This window comes from Pholcus phalangioides, unplaced genomic scaffold (assembly GCF_987345545.1).
Source record: "Pholcus phalangioides strain wild (caught in Gottingen) unplaced genomic scaffold, Ppha-v1.0 ptg000015l_1, whole genome shotgun sequence".
In the NCBI taxonomy this organism is placed as follows: Eukaryota; Metazoa; Arthropoda; class Arachnida; order Araneae; family Pholcidae; genus Pholcus; species Pholcus phalangioides.
Window position 1 is genome coordinate 105,308,967 of NW_028301608.1, and position 24,167 is coordinate 105,333,133.

At 37.2% G+C, this 24,167-nt stretch overlaps 1 protein-coding gene across 1 annotated transcript in view; it reads left to right on the forward strand.

The window, feature by feature from the left end:
* Positions 1–910: 910 nt before the first annotated feature.
* Positions 911–24,167, forward strand: part of Ca-beta (Calcium channel protein beta subunit) — a 101,380-nt gene continuing 78,123 nt past the window's right edge. The window contains exon 1 of the mRNA XM_089245031.1: positions 911–1,513. Within this exon, the coding sequence (XP_089101157.1) occupies positions 1,469–1,513 (45 nt within the window). The 5' untranslated portion in view covers positions 911–1,468. The remainder of the gene's footprint in view (positions 1,514–24,167) is intronic.

Consider the following 24,167-nt stretch of genomic DNA (forward strand, 5'->3'; position numbering starts at 1 on the left):
TGCGATTCACGGGGACACCAAGATCGCTAGTCAAGTTTGCGGGACTATCCCTGAAGTGGCTATATATGATCCACTAAATCTGAAAAGCGCTAATGCGATCAACGACGGACTCTAAAGCTCCGGTGCGATCCACGAAGAACTCAAAAGCTCTGGTGTGATCCACGGGAGCATGAAGAGCTTTCATATCATCCATTGGGGACTTTAGAAGGTCCGATGCTGTTCGCGGAGCATCAGGACCATTAGTATGATCTGACGCGATACATAAAGACATCAAAATATCTAATACGATTCACAAAACTTCAGTAGTCCATTTTATCTATCCAAACTTCACAAGAAGTTGAAACAACAGAAGCAACAGAATTGGAGAGAGACCCTCACGAACAAACGTCTCTCCCTTCAATCCTAAGTAGAAACAATCGAACCAGAACCAGCAAAATTCAATTCCCAATAACCATTAACTGAGTAAAAATCCATTCCAGTTCATTCGATGAGTTGATTAATAATGTTTACTCCATTGCCGCCTCCAACTTTCGTCAAGTTCACGACGTTGAGAGTTACAATAGGCTACACTCTTCTCACCCTTTTATTATTTTTATTTGTCTCTTCTTCATCTTGTCGAGTTTCCGTCTCAACTAAAAGACAAGATCTCCAAAAATAAGAAAGAAAATGCCAACCAAGCCAAAGAAACAAACAAGATTATACTTGGCAAACGTGCGTTTTCGAAGAGAATCGCCATTCTCTGTTTCTTCTTCTGCTTCTTATTCTTTCATCCTTCATGTTGTTGTTATTCTTTGCTGTTCATTCCTTTAATTCTTATTCTTATTTCGCCTACGGATTCTGGCAGACGTCCCGACCAATGAGACACCTAGAAAATCGCAAAGCGCGAATCTTCGAGCAGTTCTCTTTCTTTAAGGCTTACAAACGAGCAAAACAAACAAATTTAAAAAGTTTTTGTGTCTGCGATGATGATTAACAAGAAGGAGCTTATGAGGTTTTACTAAGAAACATTTTAGGTCTTAGATGTGCACGAACATTATATACATCAACTTGAAAAAATCTTCAGCATTAACAGCCATTCGTTGAAGTCTTTTAAAACAAAAAAAATGTGCACAGACGTTTCCAGACGCATCTGGAACCTCATAACCGCCTTCTTTTTTTTTCCATCTTCTTCCCACATTCCTAACCCAGAATTAGGTTAAGAGTAAATATTTGTGTATCTGGTGATGGTCAGACATGTTTCGTAACATCCTCGTGGGATAATGTCAGCCATATTTTGTAACATCCATGTTTGTAATATCCTCAAAGAAATATCGAAATCCGATCGAGTTGGTGAAGAGCATTAGCGTCGATTTGTGCTATCGATATCGAACCCGAAAGGATAACGTTGTTTCGAAGTGGAAATTTGTGGATTTATGTACCGTAGTTCCAGTGTAGTACATGATTGAAAAGTGCGTGCAACACAAACGGCATGCGTACGGTACGTGAACATTATCGGCCTGTATATAACAGAAGCGTAAGTGTACAAGAGTTTTTTAAATCTTTCACTGATATAGGTACGTGTTTGAGTGTCATTCATTAACGCATTGTGTTATTGAACATGCATCGAATTTTATAATGTCATTCCTAATTTCTCTTTTTTGGTTGCAGTTCTTCAGATATATTTGTCATTAATTTTTTTTATGGACATCTTTTCTTCTGTAATCTCATTGGGAATTTTGCCTGTGGTGATATTTTTATTTAAATCTGTTTACTACTGTAATTACCTGTGATAAAGCTGTGGCTATGCAGCTTTAGAAGTAATTATTGTGATTAAACGGCTGATTCGAATTCCTGGGATTGCGATGAATTTCAGAACATTTTCTTTACGTATTTACTTTTGAATGCAGTTAAGAAAATAAATTTTACTCCAGGAGAGATCCCTTAGAGAATTCATCATGTATGTTTACAAATATATTATTATAAAATTCTTAAAAACAACTAGAAGTAGATAAACGTACAAAATGCGAGTGGTTCCTTTTTTTCAGGTCTTGAATGAAAGATACTTAGGCTCGTAAAAATCCCAGATGTTTTTATCAAAAAACACGTTTTACGTTTTTACTGTGGCTTTTTATAAATCTCAATGGCTGATTTACCGAAATTTACGGTGTAATACGGTAATGTAGCCAATGTCCGTTATAATGACCCCCCCCCCATCGTCCTACGCAAAAAGTACGTTGTATTGGGAGGCCATTATACCGATGATTAAGAAAAATTAGCATCTTATTAGAATTCCTATTTTGACGGGAAAAAAATTATATTGTTTACTTTTTTTATGATGTTTCAGTGAGAATAATAATGAAATTGTAATAACTAATTGCATGCACAAACACACACATGCTTATGATCTAAATTCTCCATTATCAAAAGTTAAGGTCATACGTAATTTTGGCAAAAGAAAAACACGGAGAAAAAAGAGTCGGGGGCTGAGCAGAATTCGGATGTTATATTAGATTGAATGATCTTGGTGAGTCGTTATATTGCATAAAAAATGACAAGGGATGAATGGAAAAAAAAATTGGGACTTATCGTACACCGGTCGTTACAATAGAACGGTTTTATTAACACACGGTCGCTATTACGAACGTCGGCTGTAATGATTTAAGAAATACATTTCTAAGGCATTGGGTAGGCACATATATTTCACAACTGCTGTCGTTTATTTCTATGAGATAAGCATTTCTGGCTACAATGGGAAGTTGAAAATGTATTGTGATAGACATCCGGTCTAGCTTTTTACGTAATCCATGCACTGCGAATATTTCTATAGGGTGTTTGTTCTATACGGCTAATCAAAAGTTTCATTACCTGATGTTGCTTTCAAAAGAAGTAGAAGTAATGCTGCTTAAACTTTTAGGAACATTTATGAAGTCTATTATGAAGATGAGGAGATGATATGAATCAACAAACTGATGGTTTTGAGGAGTTTTAAATTCTGGACTAAGTCGATATTAGGATTGTGGAGACGATGTTTCAAAGTCCTAAATCGAATCGAAATCGATGAAAACACGAGAAATTCATTCCTCTAAATTTTGCAAAAATTTTTAACACGCTTAAAAATGCCAATTAGCAAATATTTTGTAAAACTAGTCGAAGAAAAATGGGCCCTATGGGTGTGTTTGATATGCTTTTCAAACGCCACAGTCAAGATCTGTACTTATTCCGCCACCCAAAACTAATTCCGTGAAATAATGGTGAGATGTTTTATCACATACACCATACTGACTAGGCATCATAACCGTTAATTTTTATTTGTTCCACTTCCCTTACAAAACTCATACAAGAACACATCATGTCATTTACATGCTGTTGGAATCTATGTAGATGATTTTTTTGCCTTTGGACAAGCTGAATTCTACAAAAATGGAATGCCAAAAATATTCGGAAGGTTGCTAAAGCTTGCGTGTGGGGGAAAAAATAGAAGAAACTTCGAAAAATAAAACTGAAAATATCTTTGAACTTTTCCTTCTAACCTAATAATATACAAGATTTTCAAGACGAACCAATATTCAATTGCATTTTGGATAATTAGACTTGGTTTGATATCTATAATTTTAGGTACAAAATTCATCACCTCTATTGACCAATAAATGTTCCATTTATGTGATTTTCTTCGCATAAATTACAATCAATTGATTCGATACAATATAATGTGTTCCAAAATGGTTTATGAGTAGGAAAAAATAGATTATCTAACCTCTAACATTTCTTTAGTTAAAATTATAATCAAGTAATTATGTGAAACTATAAGAAAACATGATCCAAGGTGGTATGAAGAATTTTATCATACATGATATGGATAGTTAAATAACTTAATATTGCTATTATTGTTTCAAAAAAAAATTAGTAAGCTGTACTTTTCTTTGTGAGTGCGTCAAAAATTAGATTTCAGCAGCTTTGAATTACCAGGGATCTCTCAACTATTGCAGCTTCTGGTTCCTAAACCATCTATGGTACGCTAAAGCCTGTCCAATTTGTGCTCCTATGATTCCATTAAAATCTGTCAAAGTTAAGCAGGTGTCCAAGATATAGAGGTACTATACAGTATTGTGGATATGCTTTGTTATAGGTATATTGCTAGTTCATTCAAAACCATGCAGTGTAGGGAGGTCCGATATCCAGGATGCATAAGTTTCCAAGTTGGCAGGTTTTACGTATTTGTGCTAACCAGGGCACTATCCACCACATGCTTCACATAAGTGTCACTGCAGTTCAGCGCGAGACAGTTTAGCGCAACGACGATTCAGAGCAGTAATTGTGTTTTGTAAATAACAATTTCCTTCCCATATGTTCAGACTTAGAACTGTCAGAACAGACAAGGTTCAGGCTCCGTCCCTTCCGGGATATTAGTCCTTTACCACTGTGGGTTGGGCCATGCTGGGAGCTGGCATACTTTCAAAAATGATTTGTAATGTACTGAGAAATTGAACCATACCATCTATTCATTTGAAATGATTTTGAAAATAAGATGTGTTCAGAATTGTTTGTTGTTTTTCTGACACAAATATGTCGTCGTTATAAAAATACATCATCATGTCATAAAAAGTTATTACGCTATTACGCTCGCAGCTGAATATTTTATGTCTTGTTAAAATTATATTTTCTTGGCCAAAGATGCACTTCTCTAATTTGATTTCTGTTAGCTATCTAACAAGTCTTCAAACGTTTCAGCTACATCTCTAGCTGGTGCAAATACTAATGCTGCCACAGTTTCCTAATATTCAATGCAAAATCGAATATTTAACTTGCACTCCCCTTGTCTGCATATAAGTACCGCAAGAAATTGGAAAAAGCATCCTCTTTGGCTACATTGTAATAGAACTGAACTGTCAGCGCTGAATTGTCGCAGATTCTTCCCACAGATATTCAGAATCCACAGACCCATCACACCTGGAATAATCACCAGGTGGCTTCCGGCTCTAATAATAATACAGCTATTATTAAATAAATTCGCAGAACCGATCGAAATAATAAGTTTCCATCTGACAAAAAAAAATAAACCGTAGCAAAGTCGACACCTAAACATGTTAAGAAAATAAGAACTAGGTAAAAAAGAGCGATAACCCAATAAAGATATACGACACGGATTAGATGGTATTATCACGACCTCTATTACCGTATCTTTTACGGTATTGCCGTTTCAGGACACGTTCGAGCTGGGATCGAATCCTCCGAACAGCATAAATAATGATTAAGGGGGAGTCTTACAATCTCATCAATGTAGAGCTTAATACCTGTGTGTCTGAGAACCTAATACGATTATTCTTCTTGTCTAGAATAGTCAATTCCAGGCTGAAAGCTACAAAAATTTGCCGATTTTTACAATATTAGAGACAAATAGATTGTAACTGAGATGCAGGGCCGCCCTTACGAGACGCGGGGCCAGGTGCGGCTCAACGATTTCGGGGCATATATTTTTGGTGGGGAGGGGAGATAATCTTCATCCGCATCATTTCAGAATTACAGAAATTTTATCACAAAAAAATGAGTAACTTTGCCTGGTTTTAATTTACACAAAAATTGCCACGTTTTTAAGACAAATAAATCACACTGGTCGAATGGTCGACGCCATTGAAGAGCCGAAACGCGTCGACCATTCGACCAGTGTGATTTATTTGTCTTAAAAACGTGGCAATTTTTGTGTAAATTACAGAAATTCCAAGAAATACTCACACAGAAAATTTTCAACACACAATTAAATGTAAACACAAAAATTTATGAAAATTCAGCACTTAAGGTAGTTTTTAATAAATGAGAGAAACATTTCCCGGAAACTAATGAAAATGTTAGACGTTATGAATTAAAAATAATTGAAAGAAAAATAATTCCACCGCCCACAATGAAAATTCAGAACTAACGAAAGTAATAATTCCAGAATTGATGAGGCTGGAAAAAAAAATTCCAGAATGGATTGGAATTTCAGAATTTACCCCAGAATTAGGGGTCATTCAAGTATTACGTCAGCATCGAGGGGGGAGTGGGTTTTCGGATTTGCTGACTTTTTATGACAAGGGGGGGAAGGGGGGTTTGAAGGTTGCTTACGTCATCAACCACCCCTTTTTGAAGATATGAAATATTCTAGGCTGCTGACGAAATTTCGCTGACAGGGGGAAGGGGGGGGAGGTCAGTGTTTAGCTGACAAGGGGGGGGGGAGTCAAAAATGGCTGAAAATCTGCCTACGTAATACTTGAATGGCCCCCTTAGTAAATACAGAGTTAACGCTAGAAAAAAAAAAAATCCGCAATTGATGAAAATCACAATTCATGAAAGTTAGAATTCAGAATTAACCGAAGAAATAATTTCAGAATTGATGAAAGTCTCCAATATATTTTTACAATTAGTGAAGGCTCCACACGGGGCTCCTGAGCGCGGGGCCCGGTGAGACCACCCCTGTCTCACACACCCCCTATGGGCACCTCTGCTGGAATGTTTATTGATCATTCACTCTTCGTATAAGCATTTCATATAATTTCATTGATCATAAAATAATTATAAGAATTAACTACTTCTTACGACAAGATCGTAAATCCGGGGAAAAAAATCTAGGATTACTTTGGATAAGTTATAAGACGGTGACGACACCTTCGGAATTTAAGTTCTTCTCAGCTGGAGGTCTGACATATATTGGCAAGTAGTAAACGTTCTTATTTTCTTTCTCTTTTGTTCAATTCTGTTTGCTTTACTTTTCCTTTCTTAATCCTTCTTTGAAAAAAAAAAACCTAAGAAAAGGAGCGGGGTCTTCTTTTGGGATAATGTCGGAGAGGAAGAGGCAACAAAAACAGAAACTTTTTGGCTCCGAGACAATGACTACTGTCGAAACAATACTAGGCTAGCAATAGACTCACTCTGCTGCTGACAATCATCTCATGCCACGAGACACACACACACACACGCGCGCGCGCTCGGTGATCTTTCTTATCCCTCTCTACCATTATATCTCGCCGCGATTGAAAATTGTTGTTTGCCAGGATGTCCGATACTTCAACATTGGTATGGCGATGGTAATGGGATTGCCACGGGCGTCTGAATACTCGTTGTTTAACTGATGTTTTCTGTGCGGTCTTGAACCGTTTATCAAACATTTGTTATGCCGTTAAATATAATTTCTTGAACTGTAACATAAGCACTTCTTGTGCAATTTAATGGACACTTTTTTCTTGTGCCCTTAAAAATGAGCATTTCTTGTGCCATTAAATGAGCATTTCTTGTGTCATTAAATGAGCTTTCTTGTGTCATTAAGTGAGCATTTCTTGTGCCCTTAAAATGAGCATTTCTTGTGCCATTAAATGAGCATTTCTTGTGTCATTAAATAATCATTTCTTGTGTCATTAAGTGAGCATTTCTTGTGTCATTAAGTGAGCATTTCTTGTGCCATTAAATGAGCATTTCTAGTACCATTAAACGAGCTTATCTTGTGCTACTAAATGAGAGTCTCTTCTTGTGCTACTAAATGAGCGTCACTTCTTGGGCTACTAAATGAGCGTCTCTTCTTGTGCTGCTAAATGAGCATTTCTAGTGTCATTAAATGAGCATTTCTAGTGTCATTAAATGAGCATTTCTAGTGTCATTAAATGAGCATTTCTAGTGTCATTAAATGAGCATTTCTAGTGTCATTAAATGAGCATTTCTAGTGTCATTAAATGAGCATTTCTAGTGTCATTAAATGAGCATTTCTAGTGTCATTAAATGAGAATTTCTAGTGTCATTAAATGAGCATTTCTGGTGTCATTAAATGAGCATTTTTGTGCCGTTAGATTATCATTTCTTCTGACATTAAATAAGCATTTCTTGTGACATTAAATAAGCATTTCTTCTGACATTAAATAAGCATTTCTTGTGACATTAAATGTGCATTCTGCGGCATTAAATGAGCATTCTGCGGCATTAAATGAGCATTCTGTGGCATTAAATGAGCATTCTGCGGCATTAAATGAGCATTCTGCGGCATTAAATGAGCATTTTGTGACATTAAATGAGCATTTCTTGTGAAATCGAATGAACATCTTGTGTCATTCGAGGATTCTATGGTTAGGGGAACTGGGGAACAGGGTGTGTAGGGATTTTCGGCTGTTGTCTTGTTGCCTTCCTGGGGAAGATTAGCGACGTTCGAGACGTTTCTCATAGACTTTATTTCCCTGGACGGGTAATCCTGTGAATTGGAAGGAAGCACGTCGGAGAGAATATTAGTGAGTCTCTGTCAGAGTATCGAGCCTTATTATTTATTATCCACTCGGGAGGGAGTTCAGATGTGACAGTGATTCTAGTACTGCCAACGGGCAGTGGGGGTATATAGAAACAGGATCCACCACTTTAACTTAAGCCTGAAGGGCATTTAGTTCTCCCTTTGGGGGGTCACGTTCTTGGAGCTTTCCACATTCACCACTAGGTGGCTTCGTTGGGATGGGATTCACCTAAATAGGAGGGGGGGGGGTTCTGGGAGGTTAACAATAAGCTTAGGTCAGGTGTTTACTGACCACGTAGACGGGAATGTACACTAGTTAAATGATAATAATAACAGTATTGACGATTACCCACCTCTGACTTGGATGGCTTCTCGATTAACGCTGAACCACGGAGGACCAAATCAAACTGTGTGCTAATAAATGCCAGGAGCTTGGGTAATAAGAAAGTGTTTTTTTCCAAACTATGATAACTATAAAGGTTCTAGATCTTATAGCTATTACAGAATCTTGGTAATTTTAATACGCCGTCAATCGGCTGCTTCGACAAGGGAACACCAGTTATGATAAGCATGTTGGGGTAAATCGAGAAGCTATCCATTCTTAGATAAGACAACCATGAATACTTTTTATGGGTATTGTATTATATTTTATCGCGCGTATATATAGTCTTGTTAATTGGGGGTTAGTTAATAGTTGAATTAATAATAGAATAATTAATAATTAATAGTTGATTGAGGTCTCTGTATTTCTAAAATACATGACATCCATATTTGTTATGGGCATCTCTTTCTCAGCCACCTCGTTGGACACTTTGCCTGTTGCGACCTTGTATTTGTATAACTAAAATGTAGTCAATTCCTTTGCCCTTAAATGAATATTTTTTTGGATTTGAATCGACATTTCTTACACCACTGAATGCGCATTCATATGACATCTCTAACAAGCATTTCTTGATCCGTTCAAAAGCATTTCTTGTTTCTCTCAGCAAAACCTTTCTTATTATATTCAACAACATCTCTCTCGTATAGTTTGACAACATTCCTTATTTTCAGTCCTTAGCAAACAGTTTTTTTTTCTTATGTTAAGCAAACATATATTAATGGATATTATTTGCAAAGGATGACGAGCAATATTACGCCTTTTAACTAATATATCTAGCAATGTTTTACGAGTAAAACAAGACACATGAATGCCATAACTAGCTTCGATTTCAATTATCAATAGAATTTTTGTTTTCCACCCTTTTAAAAAGCATATTAAACCCAAGACTATGAATGAAAAACTATGAAATTATGCCTATGAGAGAAAACATTTCTTACAGAGTTTCACAAATACCTTTTGTGCTGGCTATCAAATATTTTTGTCACTATATATATCCTTACTACCCATCAAAAAATTTTTGGACTTTATACCAAAAACTTTCTGGCACCACTTAACAAATATTTCTTTCATCATTCAATAAATGTTTCTGATACCCTTTGTTTGAGTAGTTTTTATTCATCGTTTAAGAGATCCGACTACGTATAAAACGTCATTTTGAAAGAAAATATCTTTTTTTCTTCTTTTTTTTTTTTTAAATATATATATTATGATTATATATTATGAAATATATATTGAAAAAGAACTATTTCTTATTATTCCAAAACAGGCCTTATTTTGTTAACACCAAAAGTACGTCCACTTTGGTGTTGCGTTTTTACATACAAGTAACCCGTGAATATGAACTTGAAAAGCGTGTTATTTTAAGAATGTTATTTTTGGAATTTCACTTGAGTTTGACACACTATTTTTCTAAAAATAAATTGATTGAATCATCACAAAATTTCAATATGATATTTTTACATATATTTTTAAGGTTAAGCGCATCAACCCCTCGATGAGTATAAAAAACAAGCCTGCCGTTCGGAATCGGCAATAAATTGTAGATCCCGGTCTAAAATTAGCCCTTGTGTGCAGAAAATGACCGTGGTGCGACAAAAATGATTAAATGATCAAATTTTAAGGTTATGAATCAACATTATCATTGCTTTCACCATTTCCAAACACTTTTTATAAAAAAAAATTATATGTAAGTTCACTTCACTCCAATACCATTTTATAGAAAAGCGGCAAGAATTAGAGTCGTTGAAAAACGCATTTCTTGCGCTGTTTCTCACACATTTTTTTGCTTTATCTCTTAAGCATTTTCCCACCGTTTTAAGAATTTTTCTGAGCGAAATAAATTTTAAACAAACATTTCAAACGGCATTCATTAAGTATGATTGTTGTCGATCCATAAATATACAGGGTGTTTCAAAAAGAATCACCTGATTTGAAATGCGTATATCATGAAAAATATTGAACACAGACAATTAAGATTAATTTTATATTACACGGCTAATCACGAAGTTTTTGATGATGCACAATATGTCTACCTTCGTATACACGGCATATATCTATATACGGTAGTCAAATTCATCCCAAACTTTTCTCCGAGCATGTTTTTTTTTTATAATAACAACGTGATCAGCCCGTATTCCCAAGAGATCGTTACGATCTGTCCAGTTACGAATTTGTTAGTACATATTAGTAGACATCAATGACCGAACCGGGATTCGAGCCCAGACCTGCTTCCACGGCTGCTGTTATGCGTATCTTCAGTTCGGCTAATGTAGCTGGAAGGGAAGGCACATAAACGTAGTCTTTTATAAATCCCCATAAGAAGAAATCGTACACTGTGAGGTCCGGTGATCTTGGAGACCAAAGATGTTTAATTGAATCGTCAGGTCCCGTACGGCCGATCTGTCGTTTAGGAATGCGATTGTTCGAAAACTCTCGAACGTCCACGCTCCAGTGGGGTGGCGGCCCGCCCTGCTGGAAAATGAAGTCATCCGAATCGGTTTCTAACTTTGGGAAAAGCTATTTTTCAAGCATTTCTTTTTCAAGTGGCCAAAGGAAGAGCGTTAGCACTACCTGCCGGTAACTGCTTGAAACTCAGGGATTCCCTCTTTCTACCTATGCATTACTCGATCAAAACGGATTAAAAGCTGAATAGCTGTTAATGATTTTTTTACTTCGGATGATTCTTTTTGAAACACCCTGTACTTCGGCTATTAATAAATACCATTTGCTTACACTCATACGCCTTAAATTTCTCGAGCAGTTTAACAAACACATTTTTCACCAGAAAATTGTTTGTTCTGTTATAGCATAATATTTATTTATTTTTTCAGTTTTTCACGGACATTCAACGTGACTCGTATTTGTGTGAAAAACAAGGCTCATGATGTGACGTATTAATTACGTCATTTCCTCTCAGTGTGAACGGGTTTCTGAATTATTTACAGTTTAAAAAAGACCTATATATATATATATATATATACACACACACACACACACACACACACGAACATGCGTCCTTTGAAAAGGAAAAAAACCCGAAAAATTGATCCATTGCCAGATTCCATTTGGAGTTTTCGTTCCGCGCCGTAACGCGCATTTTTTTTCCTTTACCGCATTATTTATTCATGCACGTGTGTGTTGACGTCCGAAAAATTTCCAAAAAAAAAAAAAACACTCCCACGAATTAATATTCATAAAAATCGCGAAGAGAAATGGAATCATATTTTATAGAAAATTATCAATAATATGATTTTTAAAAGGAGTGGATGCCATTGAGTACACATCGCAAAAATTGCCTTAAACCTCTGTTAAAGAGATTATTAAGTCTCCTTGCAGCGAGAAAAATTATGCGAAAAGTCACATATTAATAATAATAGTAATAATAATATTTAAAAAAGCACGTCCTATAATCTCATTTATTTCTTCGGAACGCGTTCCGTAAAATAGAGGAAAAAAGAAATAAAAAACGTAATTCCATTGGAAGGACTTTGTTTTGAGTAAAAGCTAATGGTTGAAGAATAACTCAATAAGGAAAGTTCCATGCGTTGGAAAAAAAAAAGTTGCTTTCCTCCCGTTTTACGTTTACTAAAGATTAACATTTATGTCCGGTAAATTCACTTTTTCTTTTCTCACAAGATTAAGTATAAGAACACTTTCCACCTTGAGAATTATATTGAACGGAAAAGCAGCAGTAATTTTTTGGAACCTTCCTTAAAGATGGCTTCTTCTCAAACATATATTCTTTGAGGTGAAACAACTCATGTTGAGTTTCACAAGCGTGTCCGTTTTTTTCTCATGAAACTTAATCGAATTTCTTTGTCGATCGAGTCAATTGGGTGCTGGGAATGTAGCAACCCTTCAACTGTTTAGCGTCACGTCAAGGTTTTTTCTTGAAGATAATGAACCTTGGCGAGACTATAATACGGCCAAGGAGTGACATAATCCTCCAACAACCAAATTGGAATTCGTGGAAAGAAATATAGAATTTTCTGGTTTTTTTTGATGGTCATGGTGCAAATTGAATTTTGTCGCCAAGTAATTTCCACCATGTCTCACGTTTCGACCTACTTTGGCACTAGAAGTTGAATTTATCGCCAATATATTACTGAAGTTGCTCAATTTATTCTTCAGCCATTGAGCTATAGTGAAACGAAGTGCATATACGGTAAATTAGTAATTGCGTAATTCTAATTTTCTACCGGATATAGTCTGATCTATAGACATACAGCGAAACCTCGATACGACGACACTGCCGACCAACAAAAAATATCGTTGTAAAGGGATTACCGTTATATCGAGAGGAAGTAGTTTAACATTAGAGTATGGACAATTTGTACAAATATAAATATGTACAAAGACCACAACAAATAAAACTCCCAACGATGTGGCTGAAAAAAGATGCCACATAGAAAAAATATGGATGTCGAAAATATATATTTGAACTATATTAAAAATACAGCAACCCAATAAGAGGAATAAGAAACCAATAATTATGTTAAAACACAAATATAGTGCCCAATGAAAAATTATGGTTGTCTTATCTAAGAATGGATAGCTTCTCGATTCATCCAAACATGTTTATCGTACTTCTTTTTAAACGTGCCAATTGTGTTAGAATTCACGACCCCCGGAGGTAAACTCCCTGCGACACCACAACCTAGAATTGTTTCTTACCAATAGATGTACAGATACTGATGTCCCCTTGTCGAAGTAGTTGATTGACAATGTATTAATAACTCATGGTCCATTTTATCCATCCCGAAGAAAATTTTAAACATTTCAACCATATCCCCCCTCTGACATCTGCGCTCTTCCAATGAATTCCGTTTGCAAAATATCAAGTCTCTTCATAGCTTAATGCCCGTGTGCCATCAAGAGCAGGCGTGGCTCCTCTCTGCACCCCACGACCAAGTCAATGTCCCTCTGTAAGTGCCGCTGTGGTGGTCGAGTGGTCATAGTGACGGACTCGCATCACGAGGATCCGGGTTCGAACCCCACCGGCGCCACAATGGTGGTCGGCTGAAGTTGGTTTCCTGTGGTTTCCAACTTCAAGGCGCGAATGCGAGCCGATCTCCCCGTTAAAAAGTCTCGCCACAGAAAGCCCCACAGGCCTACAACGTTACAAATATTCAATCATTACACTTCACTCACAATTTGAAGTATAGATGGCAGCACTGAAATATCAAACACAACACTAGCTACACAATCAGACTGTTAGGTGCACTCACTTTGTCCCTGACTCTGCCACGAAGCTGGGCTGGAAGAGATCTCGGCAAGGGATAAGTCCGGTGGCAGAGCCCCTTGCGTTCATTCATTCAGTGTCCCTTTGTAAGTACAGTCTCCAAAACCTGACGGCATACTCCAATCCAGGAGGGATTTATCGTTGTCTCGAGTATTGCTGTAACGAGGTTTCACTGTATTTCTTACTTAAACTCAAGCTTTCTTTACTTTTAACTATATTATTAGAAATGATCGAGAAAAATTCTTCATCACAGACTCTGGGAAAAAGAATCAAATACTATTAAAAATCAAAAAATTAAGAAATTCCATGGACGGATCATGCTGATCCCTTGGGAATACGTGAAGATCACGTTATTATTATTATTACTTCCGAAAAGTTAATCAGAAAGTTTTTGTCTCTTTTGTATATCGAAGAGGAAACTCCTTTATTAAAAACACAAACATAATTAATTATGGTTATAAATTATATTAAATATTTATTATAAGAAAAAATTGAAATGCATCAAAAATTTTATGAGAAATTAAAAAATAGTTATATTATGATTTAAAAAAATTTAACAAGTATATATTTCAAATTGGTAACGATACTAAGGAGAGAAATTGGAACAGGCGGAGATGTATGGGGGGGGGTGATAGGGGTGATTAATACAAATACAAATACAACGCCACAACAGGCAAACTGCCCAACGAGGTGGCTGAGTTAAGAACATCATGGATCCCGAGCCCCTACCTACTACTGCTACCCACACATGCACCCCCCCCCCGCGGAACCCCCCCAACGAATCGGTACATGCGGGAATGTGCGTGTACGTGTAGTGCTACCTGACGTAAAGTTTTGTTTCTGTGTAATGCTTGTTATGTGTAGTGCTGTCATCTGCCCCCAGTTCTACAAACTATGAGTGAAGTGTTATGGTTGAATGATTTATCGTTGTAGGACTGTTGCTCTCTGTGGCGAGACTTTTTAACGGGGAGATCGGCTCGCATTTGCGCCTTGAAGTTGGGAACCACAGAAAACCAACTTCAGCCGACCACCACTGTGGGGTTCGAACCCGGATCCTCGCATCACGAGTCCGGCACTATAACCACTCGACCACCACAGCGGCCTTAAATCCTCCCTATGCGAAATATGCAGTATTGCCCCAGCGCGAGAGTTCATGAAATTTTCATAACATTTATATGATAATATTGCATTCAATCAATCCGTTGAAAATTACCTGTAACAACGTGTTAAATTGAATAAAAAATTCAAGAAATCTTCGACTAAGAAACGGGAAAAATCGGAACAGAAAAAAAAGAAGAAATGGGGATGGTCCCAAAAATACGGGACCCATGGTCATCTTTTCAAATCATACAATTAATTCATAACTATTCGGGAAATCCGTCCTTGCATTGAAGTTTATTGTGTAATGGAAAAAAAATCAATGATCGGGATTTATCATAGGTCATTTTTAAATATTTTCATAACATTTTCATCGAATTTTCGGGAAAGATAATGGGAAGAAAAGAAAATCAAAATTTTTGTTTTGATATAAATTGGAACATAAATAAAAAATGGAAATTGTTGATTTTATTAGAAACTGAAATGACAGTTTTCAATTGAAATCGTTTGGATGTTATTCATTTTATTGGAAGTTGTCTGTTCTTTATTTTATTAGAAACCTGAATCACTTGAAAAGAATTTGAATAATAAGAAATGTTTGACTCTATTAGAAATTGGAAAAATTAGAAATTGTTGATTTGATTGGAATTAGAAATTAACGATTTGATTGTTATTAGAAATTTTTAATTTAACTGTAGAAAAAATCTATTCTGGTACAAGGAAAAAAACATTTAAAATTGTTGATTTGATTGGAACATTGGAGAGAATTAGAAATTTTGATTTATTGGGATTAGGAGTTTTTTATTCGGTTGTAATTAAAAAAAATTATTTTATTGAAAATTGGAATTAATTAGAAATTTTTGATTTCATTCAAAATCAGAATCAATTAGAAATGTTGAGTTTTTTTTGTTTTTTTTGAAAATTTGCAGTGAATTAGAAACTTTGCTTACTTCATTAAAAATCGAAAAGAATCAGAAATTGATGATTTTACAGAAAACTGCAAACAATTGACATTGTTGATTTAAGTGAAAATTTGAGTCTAAATTTGCAATTAGATGCCTTTACAAATTTTTGATTTTATTCGAAATTAGAAAGTTTTTAAATTTCATTAAACCCAATATCAATTAGAAACTATTGATTTTATTCATCATAAAATCAAAATTAAATTGTCGATTATACAAGGAACTCAAAAAAAAAAATTTCAATCAAGGAACTATCGAATTGAATCATACATAATCCATTCATAACTCATTTAAATTTCCCATAAAAACTCTCTTCAAAGTCAATGTTTTTTTATTCTTTCTTCGTCTTTTTCACCAGCAATGACGCTGTGACGTTACATTTCGCCAAATGACGTACATTTATTCCGTATGCATAAATTTCTCTTCGAGGAAACCCCTAACATCACAGAGTATCTCAAAATATCTTTCTTCATGTATTTTAAAGGGAACATTCTATTCAGAAAAGAAAAAAAAAAACAGACAGTTACACCTGCGCCAAGTTATAAAACTTCAGACGAAAGGAAAAAGATTTTTAAAAAAAAATAATAATAAAATGCCAAGCTTTTTTTTTTTCTTCGCCAAGTTAGAATTCGACTGTCTTAATTCTCATACAAGCGGCAGAGGCCACGGGGCCTTTTATTCGCGAACGTAATGTATTTATAAATAGCCACGCCGGCTGTGGATAGTCAGTCTCGATTAGTGAAACTGGCAGACAGAAAGCATTGCCAGCAAGACATTGTTCCCCTTTTTTTTATTTCGATTTTGGCGAGAGACTGGGGATAGTCTGTCCGAACGGTACGTCAAATACGGCGCCAATGATCATGGGGCTTCTGAAAAAGCCTGGCTTTTTGGAAGGAAAAAATGCGAAGAGAGAAGACATGCAGTCGAATCCCGTTATAACGAACTCCAAGAGACCGGAGAAATCACTACGTAATAACGAAATTTCGTTATAAAGGAATTCCAGATTTTTACATTGTTTCTATGCAAACTTATCTGGGGGATTAGAAAAGTAACGGTATTCGTTAAAACGGGACTCGACTGTATTATGTATCAGATTGTGTGGCTTATGAGCTTCGGGTCACTACCACGGGCTAATATCTTAGTAGTACCTACAAGAGCGTATACAACCGTGTATCTCAACCTGCCCTTCTGGTACTGGGACACTGTTAAGGTTCCCCGGGTGGAAAAAAAATCAAGTGAAACGGCAGTCACGGGTGGAAATCAAGTGAAAGAGGAGCCACGGCAGGTGACTACCGGGGTGAGCTGTGAAAAAAAATTTCGATTGTGAGGATATAAAGCTCTTGAATGAAATGCGTGTGGAAATGGAAAGACAGTTGTCTCTCCCACAGGTGACTAAGGGGACCCACAGTCAGCTATGCAGCTCCCGAAAGTGGCAAGATGCTCGTCTTCCACAATGAAGGTTACCATCAAGGTCCATGGGTTCGAATCCAGGCATAGAACGTCGAAAGCAAGTTCTTTACCTACCGATCGTGGGGTGACCACCGATGGATGGAGATTTCATTTCCCACCCAACTTTACTGGTTGGAAATTGCCGTATGGTTATATATATGACCGGACTTGGTGAAGTAGTCAGCTATGAAAAAGAATATAATGGGGAATCACGACAGGTGACTTAGGGGACCCACAGTCAGCTATGAAAAAAAAAATCCGATTGTGAAGAAGTAAAGCTCTTGAATGAGGTGTGAAAAATAAGAGGGGAAAGTCATTACAGATAACTAATGGGGGGGGGGCAATGAGATGTAAAATAAAGGGGAGTTATGATGTGCGAGTAAGTGATTTTTGTGACTTTGAACCATAGTGAACTTTGGAAGAAAAGTTCGTTTCTGAAAAATAAAGCTCTTGAATGTTATGTGGTGTTGGGGGGGGGGGATTGAAAGGGAGTTAAGACAGATGACTGAGGGGGGAGGTGCGCCACTGTGAGTTGCGTGGGGAAGGAATTGAAAGGAGAGTCCCGACTTGTGAATAAGGGAGCCACAATGAGCTTGTTAATTGAAAAAATAAAGATAAGCTCTTGAATAAGATACGATGGAAAAAAATATGACTGCTTTCAGCTGAACCGTCTTTACGTATCGGACCCATTTGGGCAAGACCGAGGAAGCCTCATGCCCATAGCAGGCGTAATGATGAAATATGGTCGTAACCCCTTCGTTAGTAAGTATGCATACATACATGCTGTCACTTTTCCGGATAAGTATGGGGCCCCAAAACACACTTTTGGCCTTGACCTTTGATGTTGAGAGGGCACTTCATATATAAATTCTGCAAGAAGAAAGCTCACCGAACTCTATACCAGCCCAGAGCAGCCTTGGATTCTGGTTAATATTTCGTGAAGGGTGATTTATTATGCAGGTTGATTTGATCGCCTCGTACTCTACCGGGCTCTCTACTCTACCGAGTGGGATGATCGCCCCATCGTTTCTTCTCTTTGGCTCCATGCCTGGCCCAGGGATCCGCGGATTCGTTTAATTCAGTTTTTTTAATTTAATTCATTCAATTCAGTTTGGACTAAATTCATTAAGTGGAAAGAATGAAAAAAAACTCGCTTCTGGATGTTGCGGGGGCTGGATAAGGCATTATGGGGCCCATGGAAAAAAAAATATCCCAATGGGGGGAGCCGTGGGTTTAAAAATGTCAAGAAAAAACATTGCAGTGTTAACACAAAAGCCGTTTTTCTTTCTTTTTTCTCAGCTATATGTCCCTTAGTATCATATTTTCTTCACATGGCTCCTGTCTTACCAAAGCCTCTCATCCGGGAGCGAGGCCTATTCTACAATTGAATTGATTTTTTGAGTAAATTTATAGGGAAATATTTTTATAAGTTGATCTCTGGCCTAGGGCTAAAGTTCAGTGAGCTTCCCTCTTGTGGGGGCTCTATAAAGGGTCGTTTTAACATCATAAGCCTCTCAGGCGTAAAGTTATTGAAAATACAGTAAAACCTCCTCCTCTCTTAACGGACACCCATCAGATACGTTCACCCCTCTTTTACGGCCAAATAATAATTTCCCCTTTTATAATAGAAGTATGCATTTCAAACCCTCCTTGATCAATGGTCATCTCTCTCTTACAGGCAAATTTTTTTGTGCAACCAAAAGAGGTTTTACTGTATTGATCATTTTGTCGCACTACGGTCATTTTCTGCACCCGATGGCTAATTAGACCGAGACCTACAATTTATTTTCGATTCCCAACGGTAGTCTTTTTTATACTCATCGAGAGGTTGGTGTGCTAACCCCTTGATGTGGGACTCCCTGCGGTAACAATCTTGTCGCTGTTTTTACTGTATTTAGAGGGCTTCAAAATATTAGGGAGACTCCCCCAAACCGAATATTTCCATAGGTATTATGGAGATGGGGTAGTAAATATTGGAGAAACTCAGGCTCACATAGGCCCGATGCAATCTTACGCCTATGCAGGGCTACCCGAGCAGAATGACGTGTGTTCTGGAGAATTCCGTACTTTTACTGAAAGTAGCAGCATATATATTAAAATTTTCACCTCCGAAAATCATGTTACAATATTTCATCCGTAGATGGATAAGAGGCCCCCGTGCCATCTCGCATGAGCCCATGAGTTAAGCTCTAATTCTATGTGCAGTTATGCTGTATTCTGAAAGTTTTATCAACAAATCCGATTTTTTTAAGCTCACCCGTGGCTCCTTTAACCACCTGTCGCAGTTTCCCGTTCATTTGATTTTTACCCGCGTTTCCTACAGAATATCCCAAAACCGCGAGCAGGGCTTCATCTTAAGAACCACTGGTCTAGAAGAGCCCTGGAAAATTACCGATATGGTAAATAACGGTAATATAGCTGTAGAATCAAATATATATGCGTGCATCCCCCTAAAAAAAAGAACGTAGGCCAGACGGCGGCAATATTAGGAACCGTGGGGGGGGATTTATGGGCTGGGTCTTCTCTTTTCCCATAACAAGTCTCTTATGAAGGCGCAGGCGCGCCACAGGAAAAAAAACCTCACAAACGCGACTGTCACGCCAAACACACACAGCCCATACAAACCTCGTTTTCCCGTTTTGTCCCCGGTCCCGGATAAGAGGGGGCGCCGCTGTGACTGCAGTCGATATTATCTCTATCATCATCATCGCCATAATTTCTGGACAAAAAATCGGAGTGGATCCCTAATGCCTTAATTAATGGCATTCGTCTCGAAATTCCGTTTGAGAAACACGTTTTTTCCCTTGAAAAATATTATCTATTTCATGGTTCTTATAGTCGAATGAAAAATGAGTTTCGTCACTAAAAAAGAGGTGAAATATTCAGAAATTTCAAATCATATGTTTCATAATAATTTTTGCAGTGGTATGAATGTGAGAATCAGTCAATAACCGCTGGGAGCGGCCGATGTTACGTCAGAGCGTCTGGAAGCGCAAGTGAATGTGATTGGGGTAGCGTGTGGTCGCTCGTAGCACTTGCGTGTCACTAGAAAAAAGTTTTTTTTCCTCTTTTTTAATCAATCTCAATACAGTTCTTTCCTGAGAATTCCTTGGTCAAAGCTTGAGATATAGTCAGCGACTGAAATACATCCTCTTTCTAATTTTTTTCATTTCTCGGAAACCAGTGCCGCAACTAGATACTTGGTAAGAAGGATAAACAGGGACGAACTTGGGCAGGTGTGGAGGCTGTTATCGCACCGGGCCGCAAAATGTTAAGGGCCGTTAAACTGAAATTTTTTAAACTATAACTGCTTTAGAAAAGCTGCAACTTGAAGTTCTGTCGGTCTATTGGTGAAAAATAAGTCGATTTACCAACAGACACACAGCTCTATCACAGTGAATCCGTGCGCGCGCGCGCGTGTGTGTTCGCGCGTGCGTGTGCCAACATCATCCTTGAATGGGGCCTTGATTTTTGACAGGACCCCAGATTTTTAGCTCTGGTTCCTTATACCATTGGTTTTCAAGAGAATTCAGAGTTTTAAATGTGGTAAAAATATTAGACCAATACCTAATTCCCCAGAGCAATGTCATCTCAACGCATGGGACTACCGAGGCACAATAGGGGAACCTCAAGAGTAGAAGGGCTCTCGGGAAAATTCAATCTGGTTAAAAATTTTGAAATTAAGAATGTGAATTGGTAGGAAGGTATTTTTAAGCAAGTTGGATCTAAAAAAATCAGTTTGCTTTGGAGGGGGGGGTGGGAGAAGATTGATGCTTTGTGAGACGGCCCTGATCTAGAGCATGTCAGCCTGGGCTAACAGGGCTCAGAACCGTCAATTCCCCAAATTGCCATCCCTCCGTCTCCTCAATCTTGTTAACACAAGGCTCTCTATCTACCTGAACCCTCCAGTGGGACTCCATTCTGGAAGCTCCTCGGAGAGGTTCTCTGACGAACTCGAATTCCGAGTCTTTTAAAGGGCCCATTGATTTGACTCAATTGATTTTTGCTGAATGTTGTATAGGAAAAATTAGTTAATCTCCAAGTCTACTCCCTATCATATCTCTCATGGGCGGGGGAACGCGACATACGTATTAAAGAGGGCCGCCAAACTATTTTCGCACCGGCCACGAAATGACGTAACACTTCGTGGGTAAACACATATTTTTTCACTCCCGTGTAATTTTGAAGGAACGGACCGGGGTTCTTTACTTTTTGTGCTCCAAGGATATATTGTGCCAGGAAACCCCCCCCCCCCCCGCCAATCAAATGAAGGCCACGGATATCTTTCTAGAGTAATATTCACATGTAAACACAGTAAAGAAATATATAAGTCAATTGTTTTCTCATCCAAGTTCACGGATCCCCCGAAAGCCCTACAACCCCCCACCCCTCCCACCTTCAAGTATGGTTAAGAACCACTTCGTCAAACGGTGAAATTTGCTCTTTCCCCCGGCCTTCCCCTGTTCCGGACGTAGACCAAAGATAACAATACGTAATACGTTTATACGTTTGTGGTTCCGGGACACAGGGCACTAGACCTATCTTCTTTCCCCTAAATACGGTCATATCTATAAAAAAATCATGACGTGGATTCCTCAGCAAACTATTGCTGACCACGTTTTAAAAACCACTATTCTACAAAAAAATATTATTATTTATTAAAAACACTAAAAGTCATGGCCCCACAAGGGTGGTGATGAGATTGCGTTGCACACTTTTTTGCTACCGCAGGGTGTCCTACGCCGACGGGATAGCACACCAAACTCTCGGTAAGTATTAAAAAGGATGCCATTCGAGATCGGAAATCAATTGTATGTCAAAGGTGTAACTAGCCCTCGAGTGCAAAAAATAACCGCGGTAGCACAAAAATGCTCAAATGATCATAAGAGGGATGCAGCCGAGGGACCCAAGGTGATTTTTTTTTTTTTGACAATGTAAGCTCACCGTGAAGGGGCAAATGAAAAATCTTGCTAGGCGCCCGTGATAGATCCGAGCCTACTGGCTCTGCTGCAGGTTGTTGGGGTCCCATGCTAGGAGTATATAACAATAATAATAGTCATATAATCTCCTCTCCATACACAAATTCCTTAATGAAGAGTGGACAGGATCCATGCATTGTAAATAGTTATTAAAAATTTTTCTAATACAAATATTTCGGAGATTATACGTATATTCTTATATTATAATATTTTATTATATCGTTGATAATTTGCATATGATTTTTCCATTTCAAATCTCTACTTGAATGTTATTCATAAATACTTGAAGGTTTCAGTCTTTTCTATTTGAGGGCAATCGCGGATCGCATCCATACAATTTAGAGAGTAATACCTTATCTGAATAAATCGGCTTTTACCGGTCACCCCAAAAGTTCTGGATGTTTTTTTGATAGTAATACGATTCATGTGATTTATGTGTTTTTTTTTCCTCCATCATATTAAAATTAAAGATTCCACTAGGCAACAAATTTTGAAAATTTTTCCGCGTCCTGAATAAAAAACAGACAATTACTACGTATTTCGTTGTGCTGAACATGAATCTGACCATAAAAAAAGCTTGTTTGGCTCCAGTTTTCTTTGTCATTACACATACGTATATAACAGTGAATCAAATACGTATCAAAACATAATGAAAAAAAAAAGATAAATATGCGAAAAAAAACCAACATAAATACTTGTATATAGAAACCTCGCAAATATATATACACGATATTAATGTACATAAAAAAAATGAAAATGCACAGAAAAACAGATTGTACTACAACACTATAGTTCACTCATTTTTAACATGGTGATATCTCCGATAAGAAGGCCGATAGAACGTTATCCATAGTGGTATTCCTGTTCAGCTAGTCAAAACCATCCTGAATAGCATATTTTTCATGTTGGAAATTCCATTGTTATCCACAGACACTGCTCGTATAAAGCCCTTTTTTCACACTTTGCATAGTAATATCTCAAAAAATAAGAGCCAATAAAACTTTTTCATGGTGATATTCGTGTTCATTAGGTCTAATGGGGGGTTGAAGAGTTTAGCATGAGGGCCCGCCAAAGATCCAAGTGTAAAGGCCCTGCTGCTGAATGTCGGAGCCATGGCCCATGAGTTGAGATGACACTGAATAATACGATCAACAACCCCAGAGGTCTTCGACAATTTCCTTATTTCATCCTGGGTCGCACCTCTACAAAAATAAAAGTTAATAAGCCCGGCGCAAAAATAAAAGTGGGGGCCCCGGAGGCGTTTTAATTTCGTTGCCCCTAGAGCCTTGATTTTATATTCCACTGTGGGAGAGGGTAATCGGAATCCGAAAATTCATATATTATTTCAGTATATACAGGAATACTGAAAAATATCCACACAAAAAATACAGACACAATTAAATGCAAATTAACAAAAAAAAAGTAAATGAAAATTTCGAACTGAAGAAAATTTTAAATTGATGAAAGAAATAATTCAAAAACCAATTAAAACGAGAATCTAATGAAAGAAACTATCTGTGGGGGCGGGGAACTAATGAAGGTTCAGAATCAATGAATCGAAAATAAAAATAATTGACAGATATTTGCAGTACCCATGAAAATTCAACATAAAGGAAAGAAATGATAATTCCAGAATTCATGAAAATTTAGAATTTGTGAAAAAAAAAATTTACATTATTTCTTTCTACTAAATAAGAATGCAGAATTCCAGAATTTTTTTTTCTAGATGAAAATGTAGATTTCCGGAATTGATTGAAATTCAGAATTTAGGAAATATAAAAAATTCCAGAATTATTTTTCCTGATAAAAATTCAGAATTCAGAATTTTTTTAGATGT